The sequence below is a fragment of the Gymnoscopelus braueri genome (assembly GCF_963280865.1).
Source record: "Gymnoscopelus braueri genome assembly, chromosome: 1".
Lineage (NCBI taxonomy): Eukaryota > Metazoa > Chordata > Actinopteri > Myctophiformes > Myctophidae > Gymnoscopelus > Gymnoscopelus braueri.
The window spans coordinates 41,121,318-41,140,411 of record NC_137603.1 but is presented as its reverse complement, the minus strand read 5'-3'; the positions used below and the strand labels follow the sequence as shown (position 1 = coordinate 41,140,411).

The following is a 19,094-nucleotide window of genomic DNA, read 5'->3' as shown; positions in this document are numbered from 1 at the left end:
TTTTTTTTTGTGTGTGTAGCCACCCCTATAAGTGGGGTTGGGACACCTCATTAGTATTAGTTTCCTGCACTGTGATTGGCCCAGCTGGCCCAGTTAGCTGTACTGTGATTGGCTGACTCTATTGGCTGACTCTATTCAGCACTGTGATTGGCTAGCGAGACACATGATGACATTAATAACCTATAAATAAGATTATGGACTTCCAAAAATCAATTTTTTGGGGAAGTGAGCTTCCATCACTATGATGACCACCGCCCACTTCACACTGGGTGTGATTATTTATTTGGTTTGTTTTAACATTTATCAAATTCTTGTGAAAAATGTCATTTTGTTTTATTTCTGAAATAGAATCGATTTTTGGGGAGGGGAAAATCGTTTGAAATAATATAGTTTTTTTAATGTAGGAAAAGAAAATGAAAAAGATATTTACTTGTGACCCATAAAAATTGGTCGGCGACCCACGAATGGGTCCCAACCCACTGTTTGGGAAACAGTGCCCTAAATTATTCATATGATGACCATACCGTTATAACAACAGAACTGATAACGACTTATATTCTTGTTCTATTTGGCCTTGAGAGGGCAGGTAGTCACAGCTGGGATCATTAGTGAATGAATATGTATAAGTCATTATCAAGTCATTATCATCAGTCATCATGCTACATTGGACGTGTGGCTATACATCACGCCACAGATGGGATGAAATGAGAAGAAATCAAACCTGTCGGTAAACAGTAGCAGGTAGACTTTTTACAAATGCAGTAGTTTAAACTACTGTAGTCAGGTGCATCCACGTGATGTTTTTTTATTTATAGTTTAAAGTACTTAGCTGAAACTACTTTAAACACGTGATGAGGCCTAGCGTCCTTATATTGAGGCTTTCCCCCAAAATAGCAGGTCTACAAGCGATGTACAAACTCACGACACGTCGCAATATGATGCATTCTGAGCTTAGAACAGATATTTATGCCAAAGATATTTGGTCTGGAAGGAAAAAAGGAGGGGGGTTGGTATAGACCCTTGCGTGGACGTCGGTCAACAAAGTATTAGGGGCCATGGTCCAACTAGATGTGTTCCTGTTCCTAATTTACATTAACGACATGACATCAGCATGTGACTGCAAGTTGTTCTTGTGTGCGGGTGACTCGGCTTTCAAACTAATCAGACTACTACTAGACCTCACCATTAGGACTCACCTAACCCCTGCTTATTATGCTAGGGTGGGATTGCTCAGGGTAGAGGACAGAGTACACCAACTTGGCCTGGTTTTCAAGATACTCAATGGACCAGTGCCCATGTATGTACATGTCAAACTACTCAATACCCTCCTTCAAAACCGCCATAAAAGAGCACCAGTCTGCAATTTGCAACTGGACCTAGACAAGTCTTCTAGCTTGCCAAAAGAAATTACCCCACACTGTTCTGAGTGCAGCGTATGTTTGGAATTGTTTACAAACGGAGCACCACGTTTTTGGAAACCCCAGCAGCGTGGCGTGGCGCTGAGCTTTTTTTTTTGCGTTGGCGCATTCACGTGTGGGTTTTTATCTACTTGAAACTGTGTGAAGCTTGAGCTGAAATATTTTCAACTTGGGCGTTTGGAAGCTTTTCTAGGCGAGCACTCAGAAAAAAGCCTCAGTGGACACGGCCCCTTACCGTAGCAGATGTATCCCTCCTCCTCCAAGCATGACTCATAGTAATTATTAAATGAATGTCTTTTTCTGCTTTATCATTTAACCACGTTCCTCATCCACCAACCTATATCGCAGCAGAGCTCAGATCAGAGGAAACATGTCCTGGGGCTAGAACACAGAGGCAATAGTGCAAAGGGATTAGATATTGCAGTAGTAGAATGAATCATGACTTAAAGCAACAGGGAGGAGGCTAATAAAAATGTATTACATGGTAGTGCATGTCCTTAGAGAGGTATAACACAGTGGCATTGAGATGATTTCACCTATCCCTTTTATTGTCAGGTACTTTATAGAGTTGTAATGGTGATGTGGCATGTAGAGCAGTCTCTAACAAAGACAATAATTAGACCCTGGAGAAAAGGTGAAGTCTTCACACAATGAAATGCTCTCTGACTATTTGTTTCTGTCCTCAATATGCCATGTCAAAAGAAAGAGACCAACTCGAATGCAAATACAATCCTAAGTGTCATTTTACCTCTAACAAGGATGCAGTGGTTATCTGAAGGAGATGATGCCAAACTCCAGAGAAGCACAGATTCTACTGGCCCACGGCATGTGGGTGGCGATTAGGGGTGCAACAGTTCATCGAATGAATCGATTTATTCGATTATAAAAAAGATGTATCCTATTTTAAAATTGGCTAATGGGAGGGCCGGCCGGTGGGCAGGCAGGCCTCTGACGTCACTCTGACTCAGCCATAACCATATAAGGAGTTCCCAATGCAGCTACGCCCAAATATCGAGTGTGGTGTCTAAGCTCAATGTGTCGTCATGGCATCAGCCGCAAACAAATCAGTCAGTTCCATATATGGGCACAAAAGGGGGCATGCCCATATATGGGCATATTCTGATGACATCAGCGATCTCCATATATGGGGACAAGGACTGACAGATACAGAGATCCGGTTGTCCAGAGCCACAGATCCAACCGCTATGCCCATACTGTATATGGTCATGTGCATATATGGGTCCGACCGACTTCAAACTTAACGTGAGCTGCGGCAAGGACTCGAGGGAGTGCGGTGCCCGCAGCCCGCCGTCCACAACCGCCGATCTAACCAATATGCCCATATATGGGCATTTCAATATGGTATATGGCCATATACTGATGAGAGCAGAGATCTCCATATATGGGCATAAAGGAGGCAAGGACTGACAGATACAGATATCTCCAGATGGGCATAAAAGGGACACAGGTAGACAGACAGAAACAGACATCTCCATATATGGGCATAAAAGGGACACAGACAACGTGTACAACGGATACTCTGACAAAGCCCCCGACACTATGATTTGGACATATTGGTCGGATTGGTGGTGCGACGTAGGTGTGAGGGCCACATAGCGGCCCGAACCTCTAGTTATAATCCGTTCGGGGAAAAAATAAAATATTTTTGTTGCCAGACCCAGGGGGTCTGGCCTACATGAGGCTTTGTCGGTCTGTCCCTCTTTTCCTACCCAGCCAATCAGATGTCGGCATGACGTCACCTCGACGTCACCTCGAGTACTTAACCACTAGGGGTCTGGCACATCCAGGTCTCCTGGTCTAGTTTCCCTTGTCATTATACAAAAATATATGTTTTTAAAACATTAATTATATATATATATATATATATATATATATATATATAAAACATGCTTCTTGATTATCAGATTAATCGAAAAAGTAATCGATAGAATAATCGCTAAGAAATTAACAGGTAGTTGCTGTCCTAGTGGCAATAATGGTTGTGAAACAATGTACGCTAACGTTACTGTATGGTGTTGAGTTGATTTGGAAAATATATCTATTCAAAAGTGAAACATGCGAGTAATATTCAGGAAACCATGAGCAGCCACTTCCCTCCATACAGTATGTTAGGAATAGGATGCAATGAATTAGATCTCCAATTCATTCTAAACCACCAACCGCAGTGATCAGTTCGCCATGGGAGTAGATGAATGAATCTTCAAAGTATATAATGTACTCTACTGTTTGCAAGACAACCGATATGATCAAGAAAAGAGACCCAGAAACATTTGACAGATTGCAATGAATTGGTCTTCAATGGTATTTGGCTTTCTTAACCACTTAAACCCTCTAGTCTATACTATATAGAGGGTATACTAGTACAATTTACAAGTAAGACGCGCGAACGCTGGAAGCGAACGCAGCTCGAAAATATTGTGTATTTACGGACTTGTAATCCGTGTTATTTCACCGTGATGGGGAGAGAACATTGACATTGTGTGTGTGTGTGTGTGTGTGTGTGTGTGTGTGTGTGTGTGTGTGTGTGTGTGTGTGTGTGTGTGTGTGTGTGTGTGTGTGTGTGTGTGTGTGTGGCAGGCTGTTGTGCATTTTAATCAGAGCATTGTCTACATTCCTGCACTCTGGCGCACTCTGGCGGCTGCACACAGGCAGTGCATGCACACAGAGAGACACACACACAGACAGACAGAGACACACACACCCCGAGCACGGTTTCATAGTAAGCTCAGAGTCGACTCCGTACTTTTCCCTCTACACCAAATGTCTTAGCTGATCTACAAGCTCACAACGCACGTTTCGAGCTTGTAGATCGACTATTTCCAGCAAATGTTGCCCCCAGAATAGGGTTGCTAATATAGGTTCAATTGGTTAAAGATAAGAGGCTATGCACAACTTAAAGGCAATTGTGTGTGAATGAACATTAGTTTAAAAACAACTAATGTTGAAACAACTAACCAGTCAGTGTGTAGCTGAGCTTCCAGTAGCCTATAGCCTATATATATATCCCATTCAATACTGCTGAAGTCAGCAAACAGCATCACACACCCTGAAGCCTCATGTGTCCTGGGATTTGAAGACACTTGTGAGGCAAGAGGCCCGCTTGCAAGCCAATTGATCATGAAAAGCCAAAACAAAAACTGTCTATACGTAAAGAACAGTCACCCTTAGTTGTGGACAGTTGCAAATAGTTGTTTAGTCTTAACTTTACCAAGATTTGCCAGAGCAAGGAACTGCACAGGTGTATCATAAAGCATAATAGCCTAAAGTTGAAGGTAATAAGTCTAAATTCCTCACCTTCGTTTTGCAATTTTGTATAGGAAAGTCCTGGAAAATCAGTTTAGTTCAGGTTACATAAGTCTAAATCATACCAAACATCTGTACAGAATTTATCATAATTGATGAGCAGCATATCCTGCCTGTAAGGTTAGGGGATGCTCATTCCCAGGTTATAATTAGGTCATCTGTTTACAAGTTAAGAACTTCGGTAAAGAAGACTTGAGTAAATTCCTATACATTGAGCCATTTAGGGGAGTGACAGGGCACTATTCTATCACACAGGCTGGGCCTTACCAATCACGTCAAACGAAGGTTGACTTAAATCTACTGTAGCTACTGTAGTTTTCTTTCTGTCTGTAAATGCAATGGCTATGGCTTACATAATGCCTCAGTATTTTTCCAAGCATTTTCTATAGCAGATCATATGGCTTTCAAGAAAGCGCCTGATGCGCATCCTCACAGCTGGATGCAGTGAACATCAGTTATAGGGAAGGCCAATCACATCATGGACTGACTGTGCTCTTTAACCACTTAAACCCCAGCATCCTTATTGTGGGGAAGGCTTTCACAGAAAATAGCAGATCGACACAACACGTCTTGTGAACTTGTCGATCGGATATTTTCAGTGAAAGCTTTCCCCACAATAACAGCAAACAGAAAATACACTAGTATAGAGCCCTGAGGGACTGTGGTTAAATGTAACCAGGATGCTCCAGTGATTTCAATTATGCATTATTTACACACAGAATAATGTTAGAAAACAAATAGCTCACCCTAAAATGTCAATCCACCTGTAATTTCGCATGGCTAAAATAAATGGTCCAACAGTGACATGCTAGGCTGTCTCTCTCTACATCGTCGCCTGTTTAAAAGCAAACGTAATTAGAGAGCACCACAAACACTCGATGTCGACTGCTTCTTGTTTGGCCAGATCAGATGGACGCCATCGCAGGTTACGAATAGAAGACAACATAGAAAACCCATTATCTTACCTTTTATGTGTACGGACTTCGGAGGAACACACAGTGTACTGATGGCAGGAGGACGGTGGGAGGGGCAGCAGACGAGGCAGTGGATGGATGCTGCTGGTGGGATACGGACGAAAACGGTACTCTATACATCCCATAGTCTGCGCGGATGACAGCGTTGCCATGTCCGCTTATTATAAGCGACTTTGGGCTTCTTTTTCTGTGAAGTTGCTTGTAATTTGTAAATATTGGTAGAGTGGGTTGCTGTTTTGGGGGCTTGTTTCTAAAGTGCAGTTGCTTATTTGGGCTTGTTTCCCATTTTTTAAAATTATTATTACTTTAATCTAGTGGTTCTCAAGTATTTCAGCAGCCTGATCAGGGTTGCATATTTTCATGTCAAGGACCCCCAAATTAATATGTATTTGTCCCCCAACCCCCATCTGAAAAGGTTTTGTGCCAGGGACTCCCTTACCAAAATGTTCACCTTTTCTCCAAGAATCTTTTTTGAAAATAGCATATCTACAAGCTCACAACGCGTCATATTGTGAGCTTGTAGGTCGGTTATTTTCAGAAATATATTTTAAATTGCTCGCTTCTTTTGGGCTCGTTTTCATAGACCTGGCTGGTTGCTTATTTCTCTCACACAATGTGGCAACACTGGTGGATGATCGCGCAGTGATTGGTTAGTTGGTCGCAAGCAGCCACTCACGATTGACAGCATAGTAGTAGACATCAAATATGATCGAATAATTCATATAAATGAAGTTAATGGATACTTAAAGCGTTTATTGACCGAATGTGTCCCATACTCTGTCTGGACAGCAGCCACGAGCAATTACTCTCTTTTCTTAACATGTAACACCAGCGGTTGCCTGACAACCAACCAGCATATCACAGTACGACGAGCAACCGGGCAATGGGATCGGATGCAAACAGGGGAATTGATGTGTGAAAGCTGCTTAGCTGAACCAGGCCCGCCGTGTCATATGGCGTAACACCATTTAACATCTCTCTCTCTCTCTCTCTCTCTCTCTCTCTCTCTCTCTCTCTCTCTCCCCTATCTCTCTCTCTCTCTCTCTCTCTCTCTCTCTCTCTCTCTCTCTCTCTCTCTCTCTCTCTCTCTCTCTCTTTCTGTGTGGGTGGGTGTGTGCCTGTCTGCTTAGTAAAATTCTCACTGAGGAACTGCCTACTTAATCACACACACAACAAACACCCTGTTGCATTATGTTGCAACAAATGGCCATTATGTATATTATATCAAAACAGGGATCTTTAAAACGAAGACACAAGACAGGCTGTAGAACATTTATAATGTCTGTATCTCCTGTAACTGTGTTGGTATTTGTTCCACATCTGCCTGTTGATAAATGCTCCTTTGCCAGGATGCCCTCCCCATCAGTCCCATCACATAAAGAAGATGCTTCAATTATCCCCTGGAGGACCATTTCAGTGACCTGCTACACCCTCCTCTGTTATTGGGGGATGGTGTTTATTGACGATGGGCAGGCATTGAGGACAGAATGTGACTGGTTGATGGGTGACCTTGTCAATGATTCACATTTTATTCTGGTAGTAACGATGCGTAGTGTTTCCCACCGGACTGTATCATAGAAAAATAACGTAATAATACCTATTACATAATTACAAGCATCTTGCTCCTTGTAGCTAAATTGGTTGAGGATTGCTTTAAGGGAAGTTCTTAGCAATTTGCTTAATACGATGCGTAGTGTTTCCCACCGGACTGTATCATAGAAAAATAACGTAATAATACCTATTACATAATTACAAGCATCTTGCTTCTTGTAGCTAAATTGGTTGAGGATTGCTTTAAGGGAAGTTCTTAGCAATTTGCTTAATAAAATGGAAGAGAAAATATATAAATATATTGTAATTGCTATGCTTAGATGCTATTATTATATGGGGAGGGAGTGGGTCATCTGTTCGGGAAAAGGGACTTTTCAAACAGCTGTGACTCAAACAGCAGCTGGTGTGTGGGACAGACAAACTGAAATAGAATGCTCTGCCTACCCAGCTCAATGTAATGTCCAAACTATGAGCTGTGCCTACCCAGCTCAATGTAATGTCCAAACTATGAGCTGTGCCTACCCAGCTCAATGTAATGTCCAAATGAGCTGTGCCTACCCAGCTCAATGTGATGTCCAAACTATGAGCTGTGCCTATACCCAGTTCAATGTAATGCCCAAACTATGTGCTCTGCTTACCGATGCTTGCAGATCGGCTATTTTTGGCGAAGAGATTTGGTGTAGACAGAAAAAAAGTGGTGCAGTTGTTACTCAAGTCTGTTTCTCTGTTAGACTAGAGGGTTTAAGTGGTTTATTCATAATATACTTTGTTTGAAATGTAGTGGAGTAAAAGTCCAAAAATACAAATAGTATACTCAAGTATACTAAAAGTAAATACTGTCCACCATTGGTTAAGAGGGATTGGAAATGAATGTCAATGCAATGTCATCAAAAGTTTTCAAAACCAACGTGTGTGTGTGTGTGCGTGTGTGTGTGTGTGTGTGTGTGTGTGTGTGCGTGTGTGCATGCACAATCACATTGTGTGTACATGTGTTTGTGAGAGAGTATTTAGATATTAGATCAGATACTGTAGCTGTCCCAGTTAGTTGCAATGACAGTCTAGACACTTAATTATCTTTACTTAGAGAATAATCACTGTCTATCTCCCTCTGCACCTATTTTTAATGGACCAGTAGTTTTCCTTGATATAAAAATAACTCCAAAAGACAGGTAGACAAAACATTTCACAAAGTTAAAAATAATTTTGGTGAAAATCAACCCTTCATGTCACCTTTCTGTTATAAAAAGATGCAATCCAAAAAAGTCATTGAACCAATATATGCATATTATAACAGCTCACAACATTTATGGATAAAACCCATCGTGACAATAAAATTCCCAAAATACATGCTACTCGTGGATCAGTTTAGTATTATAGTAAATTGGTTTCAAAGTGCTTGGCCCTCATCATAGCACATATTTCTTAATTATCAAAAGAATCAGGATCACCCATGGCAAACAGAAAGTCTCCACCACCCACATTGTAAAATCTTCAGCATTAATTTAAATCGGAGAGTGTACTGGATAAACTACATGGTATTCATTTAACGCAGAGAGTGTATAAATGGACCCATAAGAGTAAAAATTTACCCATTTCTATAATCTCTGGGTTACCGTGAGGATTTGATTGTGCAGGCTGTTGCAACAGCATTCTCTCAGATCACACAGTCTCCTCTAAATCACAGACAATAAAATCCTGATTGAACAGATATGCATGCAGATAGCCCACATTCACAGTCTACCACGCCCTTCTGTCCAGACATGCTGCTTTTCTCTCCCCTGAATATCTCTTCTTACTATATTCTTTCCTCCACTCCTTGTAACATAACTGTTTTCACACGCACACGCGCACACACACACGCACACGCGCACACACACACACACACACACACACACACACACACACACACACACACACACACACACACACACACACACACACACACACACACACACACACACACACACACACACACACACACACATTGCAGTTGGTCAATGTTGCATGGCTGGCTGCTGGTGTTGATAGAATGATGTGTTGCTGAGAGGCTACAGCTTGAATTGTATAACATCACAAGCTTTTAACATACTAGACAGGCCTACTCGGGTACCACGCAAGTTTGGAACGATGCAATTTGGGAATGCATCCCACCTGGTTATGCAATACCCGTTTTACCCATTGTCAGAGTTGTACCTGTGTGTTTGTCTGTGTCCCTTTTATGCCCATTTATAGAGTTCTGTGAGGCGCATGGAGACCAGGCCAGTCTTTGATCCGACTGACTTTCCACTCCGCGCATCACGCTAGAATAGTCTCCATATATGGGCATGTTACGTTTGTGACGTCCAACGTCAATCACCTTAGCTGTCTACATTGAATAGCCATCTAAAAAGCAACCTAGGTTGTCACTTTATTTCCTAAGCATGAGCTTTGTTGTACACATATGTGGTAGCATTAAAATTATGAGAAGACATACAAAGAAGAATATTACATTAATGAAATGTCTTGGTGACTATACTCCTTTGTCCATTACCACCACTGTGTATCTGTAGATACTTAGGATGCAGTCCTCACAAACACCACACTGATAGTGAGGTGGTAACTTGTCAACAGGATTCTAAATAACCTGGATCCACTTTTAACCTCAGCTCAAGTTATTCCAAGATACCATTTATACCTTCACTTCCAATTGTTTAATTACTGCACTGTATCTCTTATTATGGGCCCTATAGTGTGTGTGTGTGTGTGTGTGTGCGTGTGGGCGCGTGCGCGCACGGCCGCACGTGTGTGTGTGTGTGTGTGTGTGCGTGTAGATGTTTGTAAGTGACACACCCAGGCCGCAGATGAAGGGGACAGGGACAGGATCAAGCTCTCTCTCTTCTGATGCACAGTTCTCACGTGGCCACTGCAGCGAAACACAGGGGCAGATCAATAACAGCAGCTGAATTATTTATCAGCCCTCAGGATGCATGACACTCTCACCAAACCCTATCCAGAACAACCTCCATGGCTGGGATTTGAAGACGTTTTGGATTTATTTCCTGTCCAGTTATTGTATATTTAACAGAAGCAGAGACAGTAAAATCCTCAGTGTTAATTTAACTCTGAGAGTGTACAAATGTAACCAAATAGACTACTCTCGATATTGTACTCTGCAGACTGCAACTTGGCTGCACAGATTGATCACATTCTTTTGAATCGCACCATTTAGTGATTGCCGGGACTTGGTTCTTAAACTGTGTGTGTGTGTGTGTGTGTGTGTGTGTGTGTGTGTGTGTGTGTGTGTGTGTGTGTGTGTGTGTGTGTGTGTGTGTGTGTGTGTGTGTGTGTGTGTGTGTGTGTGTGTGTGTGTGTGTGTGTGTGTGTGTGTGTGTGTGTGTGTGTGTGTGTGTGTGTGTGTGTGTGTGTGTGTGTGTGTGTGTGTGTGTGTGTGCGTGCGTGCGTGCGTGCGTGCGTGCGTGCGTGCGTGCGTGCGTGCGTGCGTGCGTGCGTGCGTGCGTGCGTGCGTGCGTGCGTGCGTGCGTGCGTGCGGCGTGGTGTGGTGTGGTGTGGTGTGTGTGTGTGTGTGTGTGAGTTGCTGTAAGTATAAGTCATATATCTGAGAAAGAAATCGATACAAGAACGGATTACTGTAAGCCAGCCATGCGCTAACTTCCATCGAAATATCACATCTAGCCCTTCTACAGGGCCATGCATACCCAAGAGAGGGAAAACCATAAGAACATTAGAGATTGAGAGGAAAGAAGGATTTATGGATATTACAAGTGTAAGTTAATAATACAGTACATAGGGAATACAGTTGTCATACCAAAGAGGAACAGAGGAACCATGCTTTGTTGACACTGTGTAAAAGCATGTTGTTGCCTATACTCATGATGCATCTGCTTCTATCACTGTGTGAATATTGTTGGCTCTGACCTCTTCTCTCCCTTCACTGGCATATCTATCATAATATACTGTACATTGGGCGAATACAGTGATAGATGGGGGCTGTGTGTGTGTGTGTGTGTGTGTGTGTGTGTGTGTGTGTGTGTGTGTGTGTGTGTGTGTGTGTGTGTGTGTGTGTGTGTGTGTGTGTGTGTGTGTGTGTGTGTGTGTGTGTGTGTGTGTGTGCGTGCGCGCGTGCGTGCGTGCGTGCGTGCGTGCGTGCGTGCGTGCGTGCATGCGTGTGCACATGTGTACGTGTATGCACATGTGTACGTGTGTGCGAGAACGTGTGTGTGAGAGAGAGAGGAACAGAGGAAGAGAGGAAGAGAGCAGAAGACAGTGAGACAGATGGACCAACAGAAATAGAGATGGAGCAACAGAGAGGGAGAGAGAGAGAGAGAGAGAGAGAGAGAGAGAGAGAGAGAGAGAGAGAGAGAGAGAGAGAGAGAGAGAGAGAGAGAGAGGGAGAGAGAAGAGAGAGAGAGAGAGAGAGAGAGAGAGAGAGAGAGAGAGAGAGAGAGAGAGAGAGAGAGAGAGAGAGAGAGAGAGAGAGAGCATATTTGTGTGAAGGAACCTTTATATTGGAAGCTCAGCTCTTTGGATGGCCATCAATCATATCTCTCTCCCTGTCAGATTCAAGCAGCTATTATGTCCGTCACAGTCCATGAACTCCCAGTCAGCCTTTTCCTGTTTGTTTGTGTGTGTGTGTGTGTGTGTGTGTGTGTGTGTGTGTGTGTGTGTGTGTGTGTGTGTGTGTGCGTGCGTGCGTGCGTGCGTGCGTGCGTGCACTTGAGTGAGTGAGTGCGTGCGTGCAGGCTTGTGCGTGTGTACGTGAGTGTACGAGCGCATGTATTTATATATGTAGGTGTAGCCTATATGTATGGATGAATGGAGAGATAAATGGATGGATTAATGACTGAAGCCATATGGAAGCATCCAATGAGGTATATTGCTCACTGTTCCTGATGAGAGATGGGTGTGGTAGCAGGGCTGTTGATTCGCCATCACCCCAACGAGTAGCTCCATTCCATGATTATTAATTGCTCAATGTGGGCGACAGATAGCTGTGCTCATGCAGACCGCTACCACTACCCCTCCTCTCCTGGGATTGAAAGGTGATCTTTCATGTTGTCAGACTGTCCTCATCAATGGAATCAATGGAAGAGGAACCCAACCTCAGGGTAAGGAGAAGGTGTACTGGAGGCTGATGGGCTAGCAGATCTATCGTTTGACTGATGTGTGGACAGGCCAATTACTTATTGTGATTAAAGGTATGCATTTCATCATGACATAATAATCCATTATTTATTCATCACACAGTACTGCATGACTCTTGGGAGAGACTGAGAGGTTCTGCAGGGAGTTAAAATAATACCAAATAGATTGACATTGTCAAGGAGAGAGAGAGGGGTCAAGATTTGCTACTGCTGCTACTGCAAACATATTTGTTTAGTCCAGTTTTTGGAAAATATAGATAAAAGTTCAGAAAATAATGGTCTGAGGGAAGTGTGAGCACATCGTTATCCCCTGTACTGTACTGGCTGTCAGACTGCATCATCTCATCACACAGCCCCAGCTACCTCATACACATGATATCGACCACCCTGTCTCCACGAGGGATGCTTCACTCCCCTGCAGTCTCTCTCTCTCTGTGTCCTGTCTCTCTGCACGTGTGTGTGTGTGTGTGTGTGTGTATGTGCTCATGAATATGCTTGCATTTAAATATCTGTATGTATATGCGTGTGTATCTGCATACTGGTGTCATGCAGGCAGGGAGAATAAAAATGTTAATCTAGTGTTATAGCAAGGTCTTATGTCTCAAGGACACCGCCTGTTGTCCAGGACATTATGTCATCCATCTGGGAGGTCAGTGCTGTCCTGTCCTGCTCACCCTTGTGTGGCAGGGACAGGCTGTGCCGTCCCTTCCATGTATGCATTACTAGATGGTTTAAATTTAAAGGGAAATGTGTGTATAAGATAGGTTGTAAGAGATGTAAATTGTTGCAACACTGCATGCTAGATACCTGTTAGTTGCATACTGTATCCGCACCCCCCACCATACAAAGTAAAACAAACAAAAAATTACACTCTAACACGGAGGAGTTTGTGGTGCATGAACACTTTCTAAGTTAATTAAGTAAAATGAAATGGTATGGCTAATCCAATGGCTTTCCAAGAAGAAACAATAACATGATAGGCTACTTGGACAGTGTGTTCTAATTGTAGTTTGACCTGGATCTAAATCTGTCTTTCTCTACTGAGGAATCAGGCCTCTTCTGCTATTTCAGTCCACACGAGTTCCTCATACAAAAAAGAAGAAGAAGAAAAAACATTCACATACTATTTTATCTTTTAAAAGGAATAATTACCAACATATTTATGAAGTCAGTGGAAACAAATAGATTTTGTGCCATCTCAAGAGTCCTCATCTGTTTTCAGGATCATCAGTGTTTCAGAGTATAGATTTTTAAATGCAGACTCCATCCTTTGTGTTCTCTGTGCCTGAGACTGTCAGCCATGATGACTGTGCACTCCACCAGCAGCTCTGTATTAGTATTCCAGGCTCAGACCAGGAGGAGTAACAGCATACTGAGCATAGCAGGCAGAAACTCCAGCAACACATTTCTAGCAGGGATCTTTCAGAACAGCATGAACAGTTTTGACAACTGACTTCATTTGTCTGACCCATTGTGAATGCTTTTGCTGAAAATGGTTGTTTCTGAATGATTATGTTTCTTACACCCTGCATGTGATGAAGAGACCTTACTGTTCCAGTGAGAGTCATTGGACCTTATCATCTTGAATCACACAGTGCCAGCTGAGCAGTGGCATAAAGTGCTTAGTGGGCTTAATAGACCCTCTATAGATATACCCAATATAAACCAATACTATAAATAGTTTAAATACACATTATACTCCTGTAGACACACCACTTCACTGTAGGGTACGATGCTGCAGTTAAAACAACTTTCTGTTTATATACATTATATTGCATTGCAACTTATGGGGGATTTGGGTATACATTTAACAAGGGCAACCTAGAGATGGGCATAGTTGAACTGTCCCCTACTCTACCCTGTATACATTCCCTGTATACATTCTATATATCTTCTATATTATTTTTATATCCTTGATATACTCTGTGCAGTCTCCATATACCCTCTACCTGTATAGCCTATGCCCTCTATACTCTATATATGCTCCATATACCTGCTATAGCCCATGGGATATGCCATTTGAGCATGGCCTTTTGGATCCGTTCACTGTCAGAGGTTCAGTGAAATGGTCATGGGATGGTTCATAGTCTCACCCCACAGGCACTTCTCTCAGTGTCTTCAATTGTGTCATTCTCTCTCCATCTCTTGCTTCAATCTATCTTTGTCTTTCCTTGTCTTATTTTTCATAATCCCATCTCTGATTTCTGATCATTGCTGCCCTCAGATATAAAAAGGGAGATGCAACAGCTTTCTCTATAGGATCTGCCTTCTCATCAACATGCAGGGACACAGCAAGAGGATATATTCAACCCTGATTTGCTGATCCTGACTGTGTATGCTCTTTTTCCAAGTCCTTTCTTTATGTAGCGTAAATTTCAGTACACATTCACTGCTGGTACATTTTGTGCCCTTTGTAGCTACTACTGTTGGCTACAGAGCTCAAGGGCACATCAGCAGTAGTTAACCACTTAAACATTATATACCTGATCCGGGGTCCTCCAGGGCTCTATATAGGTCCAGGGCTCTATACTAGGTCCGCAAACTTTTCAAAATCTCTAGTCGATCAACTGGACACAACGGGCCACTTTCGGTGAATGTTCGCCCCCAGAATAGGGATGCTAGGGTTCATGTGGTTATGGACTGTATATTCACTTTCCCCACGCAGATGATCCCAGTTGATCATGGGCTTTACCCTGCCACCTGCTGGATGCTTAGTACATCATACCATCCAAAACCACATTTATCACAACTCACCCTCTTATAACCACTTAAACCCTCTATACCTCATTTACCGGAGTTCCCCCGGACTCTGTTGGATATTATTTTCCTATCCTCAGCAAATAGCATATTTACAACTAAGTATATAGGGTTTAAGTGGAGAATTTTGTGAATTTTGTGAGCCTGTGCAATACACTTGTTAAGTTGGGCTGTTGATATTTTTGAATGACTACACAGATACACTGCTTATCAAATTGTCCTAAATGATTTTCTGAAACCATGGCATCATCCATAGATCAAAAACCCCATCACTGCAGCACTCTGGCTATATGCCTGATTTAGGCAGTGTTTGTTTTAGTCTGCCTGATGATCAATGACCAAGGGAAAGTAATCAATGTGATTAAAGTGTCAATGCACACAGTAAAATCCACAGTGTTCATTTAACTCTCGGAGTGTAAAACTGGACCCAAATGGGCCCTTCCATTTGGGATTTTACTTAATAGTACTGATTTTGTGTTTTGATTTTGTGTCACAACATGACTGCATCTACCAAAGAAAATCTCTCTTGCCTCCTTGACATTGCTAACCTGTAACAGCAGCAGTCAATGACCTGCTAAGCAGTGACAGGGAGAGTACTGTAGTTAAAGATATATACTGTAATTTCTTTCTATTGTCTATTGCCTTTTTTGGTCCAAGCACTGTTATGCCTAAATTATACTCCATCATATGATGGTGTCCCATGCCTGCCTGTCTGCCTGTGTGCCTGACATCTCATTGTGAGCTTCCAGCAGCCCTGCGTACCATAAAAGCACACCCATTCCTGCGCTTAATAAATCTTTACTCCCCTCTGACGCTCTTTGTGGGGAGCGAAATAGAGCTGCAGAACAAGAGAGGTCGAAAGGAAAGAGCGGGCTGTGGGTATAAATGAGAGAGGGGAATAAAAGAGATTAATCTGTGGCAGCTGAGACAAATGTCAATATAAAGGCTGATTACTGCAGGGCCTTAGTAAATACAGCATCATTGTTCTTTTCCAAAAGAGAAGAATTAGTGAAGACTATTGCATTGTTCATGATGCTGATACAAGGATAGACAGAATGCAGCAGAGGAAAGGCGTGGAAGCATTAAAGAAATATGGAGGAAGGAGACAAGAACTGAATTAAAATAAATTGAAACTCTAGTGGATTAACATTATTGTGCATGGTGTTAACAGGTTCATGATGTGAATGTGTGCATCATCATCATCGTCCACTTAATTTGGATAATGAGACCGTAACTTGATGTGAAATTATGCAGAGCTGTGAAGATCAAACAACCCTGCAAACATTAGATAGTCTTCAAACAGCAAACTGCCCTCTATTGTATGTCAGGCCTGAGCTGACATGGAATACGAGTATACAGCACAGTCATATTAATGTCTCGAGGACGTGCCATGCTTACTCATTCCATGCCAAATATTTTCTGCATTTTAAATACAAAACAACATTCTGTAACAAGTTTAGTTGTCACTGCCAAGAGCCTTTATCACCAGCTGAGATGTAGGCCTACAGTATTTGTGTTTAACTCTATGATAATTATTAAATGGTTAGACCTCTCCTTACTGTGCTATAAACAGAACAATGCACTGATCTAATAAAATCCTTTATTTAGATTACTGCTCGTGAAATGTGTGGGAGGACTGTAGGTTGAGATCTAAGAACTATATATTTTTTTCTTTTTCTAGTTGAACCAAGATTCATTTGTCCAAGCTGTGCAGATTCTTTCATATGCTCAATGATGTCTACACAGAGTGAATCCGGATGACATGGTAACATGGCTGTGGATTATGGATGTCACAACTGGCTCTTAGTAACTACTAATGCAGTGATCCAGACAGAGCATATAGGCATATAGCACACCCCTTCCAGTAAGAACCACATTAACAATACAATGTACAGTAGGCTCGCGTTACTGTTGACCCAGGAGCCAGATTTTATTTTCACTCAACAGATAATGTTCTTCCTCACATTACAGCCATCGATTCATGGCTTGACATGTAGCCTTCACATGAGACCCTGATCAATACGGGCTACCCCCCAAGCACCATCCCTGCCTCCCTCAACCCGCATCTACAAAGATGGGGTGCCATGTTTGTAGATGCGGGATGACATGCAACAGAGCTGAGAGGACTAAACCAGATAGGAGACAGGGCCTGTCTTTGTCTGGCTCTGAAAGCCCAGACTCAACACAATCTGATCTCCTGTGCTTGTGTGTCCTTCCTCAGTCACAGCCGCAGACTGGCTGGGAGCAGACATTATAGATAAGAATATTGCACGATACTGCAGCAGATTATGAAATCCCACTACCTCAACTGTGATAAACTTGCATAATTACAGTTCACAAAAAAAAGAAAGTGTTTACACCTCAGAACACTTGTGTCCACAGCAGCCTGCACACATTATGCAATTGCTGTTGTTTTCTTTCGGACTAACCTTTGACCTTTGAAGAAAACTGGGCAGAGTGTCTGGTCTCAAACAGCTGAAGTTCCTTGTTCAGGTCGCATACAGTCAGATCAATGTCCCATGAAGACAAACCTAGTAAACACATCACATCACATCACATCATTAAGAATGGAATATACATTTTGCACAACATTTCATTCCTATACTTAGGTCTCAGACAGTCCCATCGTTGGGCATTACCATCACATTTCCATGGTGAATGAACCTACGCATGTAGTATGCATGTAGTACAAGATAGATGTAGTACAAGATGTAGTACAAGATAGCTGAACTGTCCATTGTTTTGGTTCTTTACATGTGGATCAGAGGGGAATGTTGTTGGTTGTTGGTTTACAAATTAATCCCAGATGAGGCACATCTTTTGTAGTATTTATGTTTTCTTGTACTCATGAATGATAAGAATTTCAACTTAATACCACATTAAGCTAATATGCCAGGCCCAATACAGTAAACAAATTAACATGCAACACTTAATATAACCATTTACCACAAGGCTTATGTTTGTCACAAGCCCCGTTACATTTAACTGAACAGTTTGTTAAACTAAATAATGAATAAGTTCACCCTACTTCGCTCAAAATAATAATAATAATAATAATAATAATAATTTGACCTTCTTACAACCTATACAATGTACACTTGAAACATTTGATGAAGCTTGTATAAAAATGTTTTATCTCTGTGTTGCAAATGAATACATAAAATATATATATAACAATATTGAAAAAGAAAACTATGATAAAGTAAAACTGGTTCAATCACAGTAATATGATTTAATTATGAACTGCCATGAAAACAGATCATCAGTTATAGAGAATAACTGTATCCACGATTTATTTTTTCAAGTTTTGTCTTTTGGAAGTTATCACATACTCGCAATGCATGCAGTTGCTCCTAGCAATACACAGACTTGTGTTAGTGTGTTAGCAGACGCACCTTGTTTGATCTGATTCTTGGCACACGCAAGTTGATGGCTGGTCGATATGTCTCCGATCACTATCAGCATGCGATAGTGTCCGTGTTGAAACGGCTGCTCGGTGTGGTGCTGTCCCGGGTGCTGAACCACCAAGGTATGGTGCTGTCCAGGGTGCTGAACCACCAAGGCAGGCTGGAGCTGCTCCTCCGATTCTCCTTGCTCTACTGAGAAAGGTGCTGCAACTGGGATTTCCATGGTAACAGTGCCACTAGCGGACGCTGAGCCCCTTTCCATCTCCATGACAACTGCATCCGCAACAAGCACCATGACAGTGCAGGATGAGTTGAGAGAACCAGTGGGCGTGGCTCTGTGGGAGGTGACTATCTGATTGGATCTCAGCTTATGTGACTATATGATGTCACAGCCCACCATTGGACAGTCGGAAAAGAGGGATATGGAAATTTTATGTTAACCATATTTCATGTTGATGGAACTGCTGAGGCTGACAAGCACATATTTTAGATACATGTGATGAAGATGAAGATGAAGAAAGA

The 19,094-nt window shown here is 42.2% G+C and overlaps 1 protein-coding gene across 1 annotated transcript in view; it reads right to left on the bottom strand.

Annotated features, from left to right (window-relative positions):
* map1aa (microtubule-associated protein 1Aa) overlaps positions 1 to 18,840 on the bottom strand; it is a gene marked incomplete at its 5' end in the record, with an annotated part of 38,674 nt that extends 19,834 nt beyond the window's left edge. Inside the window, 2 exons of the mRNA XM_080433153.1 lie at positions 17,595 to 17,696; positions 18,561 to 18,840. Of these exons, the coding sequence (XP_080289279.1) occupies positions 17,595 to 17,696; positions 18,561 to 18,840 (382 nt within the window). The remainder of the gene's footprint in view (positions 1 to 17,594; positions 17,697 to 18,560) is intronic.
* Positions 18,841 to 19,094: the final 254 nt, after the last annotated feature.